Genomic DNA, 7844 nt, shown 5'->3' with positions numbered 1-7844 from the left:
TTTTTTTTTTTTGTGCTTGTGTGTACACTTGTATATGTGGATCTATGCCTCCACCTCAAAATTCAAAACGTCAAGCCAAGACCTGTAAATCGCAAAAAGGACATAACCTGAGAACACCGAACTACAGAGCATTGAAATAGACAGAAATATGTACTGTTCAGCTGAAGATGCTATTGTGAATACATCAGAAGTGAATGCAAGCTATCCCATGACATTGGGCAATTCTTACCTGTTGTCTACATCTCAGGGAGGCAAGGACATGCTGGATTTAGACATCGCATTTCCAATTAACTGGATAGTGATGCATGGTACTTCTTCCCCCCCCCTACCCCCTTCCATCACCCAGAGCTACACACTAACAACTTGACTTTTCATTTCTTGACCTATTTAAATTTGTATGCCCTGGTATTTGAAGTTGTTTCAGAGAGTTGAGTTGTACTGTCTTGGCAAGGGAAGCTGTTAAAGTTGTATAATTGTCTGGGTAGCTGTAGAGTGAGCTCATAGAAGTGTTCGTCTGAATGTTGGCATAACTCTTGTTGTTGGATTCAGAAATAGACACACACACATGCATGCACTGCACACACATTGTGTGATGGCTGATTAAAGATGACTAGAGGTGTTTGAGTGAATGAGGACTATCTTCCTGACAGTCGGGCATTTAATGGGAATGACTTTGTAGGAAAGTTTTCATAATTGTTAAGACTGATATGTGGCTGATATTGTGGTCATCCTATTGCGCCTGTTGTATTTTCCTGTAAATATGCCACTGTCTCTTTTTTTTCCCCCTTTGCCTACAGTGCTCACCTTGTACCAGTGTTCTCCTTTGGGGAAAATGAGCTGTTCTACCAAGTGGACAATCCACGAGGTTCTCTGATCCGGACATTGCAAGAAAGGTTGCAGAAGTTTATGGGAGTGGCTCTTCCTCTCTTTCATGCCCGTGGAGTTTTCCAGTACAGCTTTGGGTTGTTGCCATTTAGGAAACCCATCTTCACTGTTGGTATGATTACTGTAAATAAAAATCAGACTTCAAAATAGAGTGACTTACTCTTGTGTGCAAGGCATTGTAACATGATATGATGACTTTTTTTGTCACTTTTATTAGAGTCATGACTGGAATCCAGTTTGCAGAGTCAGAATCTAAAATTACATTGGCAATTTTAAATTGGTGGTGGTTATTTTTCCAGGTGGCCATATTGTGGCAATATTGTCTTCAAGCATATAATAAGCTACCTTGGTCAGTCAGGTAGAAAACAATTTTTAAAGCTGACATTACTTTTACAAAGAGGAATAATGATAGGGTATTAATATTGTATTGTGCTTGCTTAGAAGCACAACTCAGCAACAGCAAGCAGCAAGAAATCCTACCTTAAATGTATTTTAAGGTATGTAATTTGGGGTATTATATGCAGATAGCCATACCCGGGCTTTGAAACTTGATCCATAGCTGTGATCCCTCAATGAATTTGTGAAGCACTAAATTAAACTGATTAGGGAGTTTGAGCAGGATTTTTAAATGGTGGTGGTTGGATAGTCAGATGAGGCTTGTTGATTGTGAGATGGACAGCTGCTGATTTCCCCTGTGTGATCCAGACTTGCTGTGTGGACTGAAACTGCAGCAAGGATGTCTTTTTAAATTGACAAGAGTAGCAGAGATGGGGTAATCCCCACTGCATTTATCTTACAGCTGTCACTCTGAATGTGCAGCAGATATACAGTCATGTGCAGTACTAATTGGAGATGGCAGCTGTCCTAGACACATCTCCTTTGTTCTGCTACGTCAGTGCATGCACCAGCATCAACACTGAACTTTTAAACACTATACCTGTAAACGCCATACCTGAAAGACATAAGAGGCAGCATTTCTAATTTAATCCTGCTAGGGTGTTTTAAGGCATCTGACAGCTCCTTTCTTGTAGTGGAACAGGGCGGGCAGTAGCACCATAAGCAAAAGGACATTGACAGATGGTCACCATAAATACAGAAACTAAGATGGGAATAATGAAGTCTGTCAAAGTGCAGGCCTTTCTTGCTGTAAAAGTAGATGGAAGTCTCTTTCCACTTCTGCAGTTTCTATGGTGGTTCTGGTTAATTAAATCCACATTTTAAAATGTTTTAAGAAATAACTGTCCTTACCTGAGACACACACACACACACACACACACACACACACACACACACACACACACACACACACACACACACACACACACACACACGCACGCATTTTTTTCTTTTAATATAACAACACTTAACTTCTGTCTGTCTGTCTTTCTTTAGTGGGGACGCCTATTGTTGTGGAAAAGAACACTAATCCAACCAATGAAGAAATTGACAAACTTCATACTATATATCTGGAGCATTTGACACAACTCTTTGAGGAAAACAAGGAGCAGTATGGAATTCCAGATCACAGACACCTGATTATAACGTGACATGGTTGATTACTGCACGTCTGGAAGGTACACTTCTCACCACTGACTGACCTTGAGTATTGGACTCTAAATCCGTTACTTAAGAAGTCATCCTACTACGTAATTCTTCCATTGTCTTTCTTTTCAAAACTGCTCAGCTGTCAGAAGGGGATGGTATACCATTCGGAATGAACATTAATCTGTTGCTGTTTAATTTTTCATGGTCCTTATCATGGAGTTCTACAATACAGTTTTGTGATGTGCAGATGCTTCATTGTGTCAGTGTCATCCTGTGTGCAGACTGTAAAATATCACACTTTCTTGTTAATGCCAGTAAAAATAACTACACAATTCAGGGAAATTATGAATCCGAGTTCTGCCATTCTTTACAGAAGGAGTTACTATGGTACTGCTAGTCTCTTAATTTTAATATATGTTGTCTTTGCGGAGGGTTATGATGGACATTAATACCTACCTAAAAAGGATACAACAGTTGCAAATTTCCTTTTATGTACTGGACCATTATTCTGTATTTCTGGTATCAATTAAGGGTTTCAGTCTTCCACCTAGAGCACTGAAACCATCCCGGATACAAAACATTTGCATTTGCTGTGACAAATAGGGTTCTTTGAATCCAGTCTTCCTTTATATTGCTGGTCAGTAGAAACCTGTCAAGTACATTTTTGTTTCCTAGCTTGGTGCTCTGGATCTGAGTCCTGCATATCTTGATCATTCACATTTGTTCCCCCTCCCTGCAGATTGAAGGGTGCATGGCCTTATTTTCCTTTTCTCGTTTGATAACTGAATGACTTGTATTGCAGCTGATCTAGGAATGTGTTCAACACCTCTTTTGTCTCTGCATTTTTGGTGCATGGCCTTATTTTCCTTTTCTCGTTTGATAACTGAATGACTTATATTGCAGCTGATCTAGGAATGTGTACAACGCCTCTTTTGTCTCTGCATTTTTTATTTCTGTAGTGTTATGAAGGTTCTGCTGAATTACATTGCAAACTCTTCACCTGATAATCAAAATATCTTTTTCTCAAAGTAAAAAAATATGTATATTAGGGCTGCACTCAACACCTTTTTATAAACTTCTGTAATCGTACTCCTGGATCACACTACTTCAAGAAAAGGGCAAAAATACCACACCCCTGACTGAGTCATTACTGAAGTGATTACCAGAGGGTTTGAGTGTGCACCCAGTAATTTAAGTTTCTGTGTTTTGGGCATGTTGAAGTGCACTGTATTCCAGTTTGTAGTTTTTTTATGTAGAAACATGGTAGCTGTATGTATCAAGCTACATGTCACAATTTCCAGTATGTGTGCTTTTTCCTGCTGCAGTACTCTAGAGTATACATTGAACAGCTCTGGAATGTTTGTGGTGTCTCTCCAGCCATTTTGTTATCCACAGAAAATACTAAGTGAACTAGAAAATATTCCAAAAGAAATAGTGATTCAGAACATTTATCTGCAAGTAAACCAAATGCCTGGTATAGTTTTCTAAAATTATATGATCTTGTGCAACAGGACAGTATAGGTGATCCTGTCATTTCATTGTGCAGAACTTTTGCCACTGGTCTTGGTTATGTTAGCTTTAACAGCCTGTGATCAGAACAGTTGGAACTGATTGACCTCTTTTGATGCTGTCAGACTCTTTGGGTAAATTTCACCAATGGAAAATGGTCTCTGTTTTTAGCTGATTCATAGGTTGGTACTAGGCTATCGGTCCTAGGGCCTATACAAGCCTAGCCGTAACAATTCCCTGGCTATTTCTTCCCACAGTATTTACTTCCCTGATAACCAGATTATTCTTCGTTGTGAAAAAGGATACAGTTAGTTGACTAGCCAATGCCTTGTACAGATTTCTGGAGTGATTTTCTTGGTACACATCATTTTAGGCACTCCATTCCACAGGTAAGTACTGCAGAATTCTTTATCTGCCATTTTGGTATGATAGATGCAGTGTTTAGCATGCTGACATCACCTTTAACCACAAAGTGCGCCTTATTAGATTCTAAGGTTTATCTTTAATCCTTCATCATAAAGAGGAGCTGCAGATACCTAGGAAACAAATATTCATCTCTCTAGTAGATCATTGGGTGAATATGAATACTTCAGCATGGAAGTGGCAGGAGAACAGACTGTAATTTTGCAAATACTACACTGAGCAGAGAAGCTTAATTTTAAACACTTGCATCTTGAGTCATGTTTTTTTGTCACAATGCTAATTGTCAGTTACACTGTTTCCAAGGCAAATCTGTTTTATTCTGTGATGTTTGGCCATGTAAGGTTGATTGGCACAGTACAATCATTGTACAAATATAAAGAATATATGTCTATTGGACATTTCTGGAGACTGTTTGTTTTTCTACATAGTTTAACCACACCTTGATGGGAAAACTTTATTATTAACCTCTCCCCAGCAGTATTGCAAACCAAAACACTTTAAACTGACTTGGTGCTTTGTAATATTAAAAAAATATATATTGTACTTTAATGTGAAACGTGCACACCTTTTAACTGAGTTATGCTGCGTAGTGGGTTTACAGTTTTTGCCTTTCATAAGCTCATAAACCTTTGGTAGAATGAAGTTTGAAGGCAGCCATGTAGCTTGGCAGGGCAGAAATTATGCTGTATCAGTAGTGTGTAAAACTAACCTTTCTTCTTTTTAATCTTCTGCAGTCCTATATTTTGGTGTGTTTAACATTTTTTATTAGTTGATATAGGACTTTTTTTTTTTTTTTACAGATGGGCCGATGGACCTTTTAGATGGAGAATGAATATACTTCTCTATTCTGCTCTGCATATTGTTTTGACCTCTAACTCCTTTATGCTACACCTGTCTCTTCCTGACCCTAGGTCAGAAGTAAGAGTGAGAATAACATTTGCTATGATCTCATGATTGCCATCTGGGCTGGTATTATGGCCCATCTTCCTTTAAGTCTTGACAATCTCTTGCATGTCACTGCTCAATTGGGCATCTGTGGAAAAGTGTTCTTACTGCTTCAGTTTATATCAAACTGTACACTGGCACTGAAGGTCCTACAACCCTGTCCTTCCTCTTTCCCCTAGCCGTGATTCAAAAGCTCCTGTCTATTAGGCAGCTGTTGTCCAAGTTATTATACTGTAGACTGTGTATCACAAGATGTTTGTATGGCAGTGGTGACAGTTCACTTGAGACTGCAAGGATTCCGGGGATTTCCATATCTGGACGATTGGCTCATTACCAGCATTAACTATTGCCAGTGATTCATCATACCTGACAACTTCTGACTCATCTCGGCGTAACAGTGAACGAGAGCAAATGCAAACTTACCTAATCTCGAAGGCTACAATTCATAGGGGCGGATTTCGATACACAGATTTTGTTGAGTGTTCCTTCCCCCTCACAGACTACAGAGACTCAAACTGCAGCTCAAAGTGATATTGAACCAGACAAAAGTGCTGGGCCGAGCAATTCAACTCTTAAGGTCTATGGCGGCATCCATTACGATGATTCCATTAGCGAGATTGCACATGACGCTTCTCCAGTGGCTATTAATAACATAATGGCTCCCCTTGGACCTAGCCATGTCTTCTTACCAGATCAGGATAGCCACTCATTGCAAGCAAGACATTCTGTGGTGGATGAAGCCAGACCAAAACCTATGGAGCCATACTTTCTCCCCTTGGCAACCCAAAGCTGTAGTGACCACAGACACCTCCCTGATCAGGTGGAGAGCCATTATCAGGGACGGATGCTCCAAGGCACTTGGTCACCCTTGGAGAACAACTTGCATATCAGTGTTCTAGAACTGATGGCAGTGCTTCTTGTGTTGCAAGCATTCGACTCTGTCCTCTCTTCAGGAATGATTGCCATTCAGACATATCCATAGTCTGGTAAATAAACAGGGGGAACCAGTTCCTACCCGTTATGTTGAGAAGCCATGAGAATCTGGCAATGGGTGATAGCTTCTAATCGCTTTCTAATAGCAACGTACATGGGATTCCAACGTGATTGCAGACACATTGAGCAGATGCATTCTCCTGCCTCGCGAGTGGTCCTTCAATCATGCAGTAGCGACAAAGATTTTCAGTTGCTGGGACTAGCCTTGCTGTGACCTATTCGCTTCCCCAGCAAATCGCAAATGCAGTAGCTACTTTGCTCTAATTCCTCCGCAGGACGAGTCCCCAAGGGACGTTGTTGTACACTATTGGCTCTCTGGTCTTCTCTGCACTTATCCTCCACTCCTTCTGATCCCACAATTCCTGAAGAAGGCTGTTCGGTTGAGAAGCAGAGTCATCCCCATTGCTCCCTACTGACAAATTTGGTTCCACTTCCTATGGCCTCATCTAATTCATCCACCTTGGATTCTGGATCCAACTCCGAACTTGGTATCACATCCACAGGGTCTGATTCACTCAAATACAGCTCGCCTCAAGCTGACAGCTTGGTTTCTCCACTTCCAGTGATTGCCAGGCAAAGTAACCTATCCACTCCTGTCTGTCATATAATTCTGGCTTCTCATAAACCATCCACCAGGAGGCTTTACATTAGTAAATGGAAGTGATTCTCTATCTGGTGTCCCAAAAAGGAAATCAGTCCCTTTTCGGCACAAATATCTACAGTCTTGGACTATCTGTTTAATGTACTTGAATCCAGAACTGCAGGTTATTCAGTCAGAGTCCATCTCTCTCTTCAATATCCAACTACCATAATGGTTTTGATGGCTCCTCTTAGACTTTTTAAAATTTTTCTGAGGGGAGTCCTACCATATCAGACCCCCTTTGAAGCAACCAGTTGAGCCTTGGGATTTGACCTTGGTCCTCCAGTCCTTAACCAGTTCCCCCTTGGAGCCTGCAGCCAAGTGTGATCTGAAATTCTTGTCTTGGAAAACCTTGTTTATGGTAGCCATTACATCAGCTAGACGTATTTCAGAATTACAAGCTGTGTGTATGAAGCGTCCATATCTAGTTTTTCATAAGACAGAGTACGAACAAATCCCTCTTTTTTTACCAAAAGTGATTTCTGACCTAAACATTAACCAAATGATAGATTTACCAGTTTTCCTTCCAAACTTCCCTAATATAGGGGAGTACATTTTGCCTTTGCTTGATGTCCACAGACAATTTCACTTTGTCCTTGATAGGACAAAACAACTGTTCATTTCCTATTCTGGTCCCAAAATGGGAAAGTCAGTTTCTAAGGTTACCTTATCTAAATGGATAAGAGACTCTATCACGTACGTATACCATAATAACAAAGTTGCATTTCCTTTTAGGATTAAAGCACATTCCACAAGGTCAGTGTCAACTTCTGTAGCTTTCCATGCAAGGGCTTCCATGGATGACATTTGAGCAGCAGCAACATGGGCCTCTTCTCATACCTTTATCACATTACAAATTGGACATGGTCTCCAGGGAAAGAGCTTCCTTTGGTTCAGTGGTACT

The 7844-nt window shown here is 40.4% G+C and overlaps 1 protein-coding gene across 2 annotated transcripts in view; it reads left to right on the top strand.

The window, feature by feature from the left end:
- LOC122806608 (2-acylglycerol O-acyltransferase 1-like) overlaps nt 1-4758 on the top strand; it is a 158949-nt gene extending 154191 nt beyond the window's left edge. For both annotated transcript variants that reach the window (XM_044077172.1, XM_044077173.1), the window contains exons 5-6: nt 798-997; nt 2278-4758. In XM_044077172.1, the coding sequence (XP_043933107.1) occupies nt 798-997; nt 2278-2432 (355 nt within the window). In that variant the 3' untranslated portion in view covers nt 2433-4758. The remainder of the gene's footprint in view (nt 1-797; nt 998-2277) is intronic.
- Nucleotides 4759-7844: the final 3086 nt, after the last annotated feature.

The sequence above is a fragment of the Protopterus annectens genome, chromosome 7.part0 (assembly GCF_019279795.1).
Source record: "Protopterus annectens isolate FY-2018-M chromosome 7.part0, PAN1.0, whole genome shotgun sequence".
NCBI classification, from domain to species: Eukaryota; Metazoa; Chordata; order Ceratodontiformes; family Protopteridae; genus Protopterus; species Protopterus annectens.
This window is presented reverse-complemented; position numbering and strand designations above follow the sequence as displayed.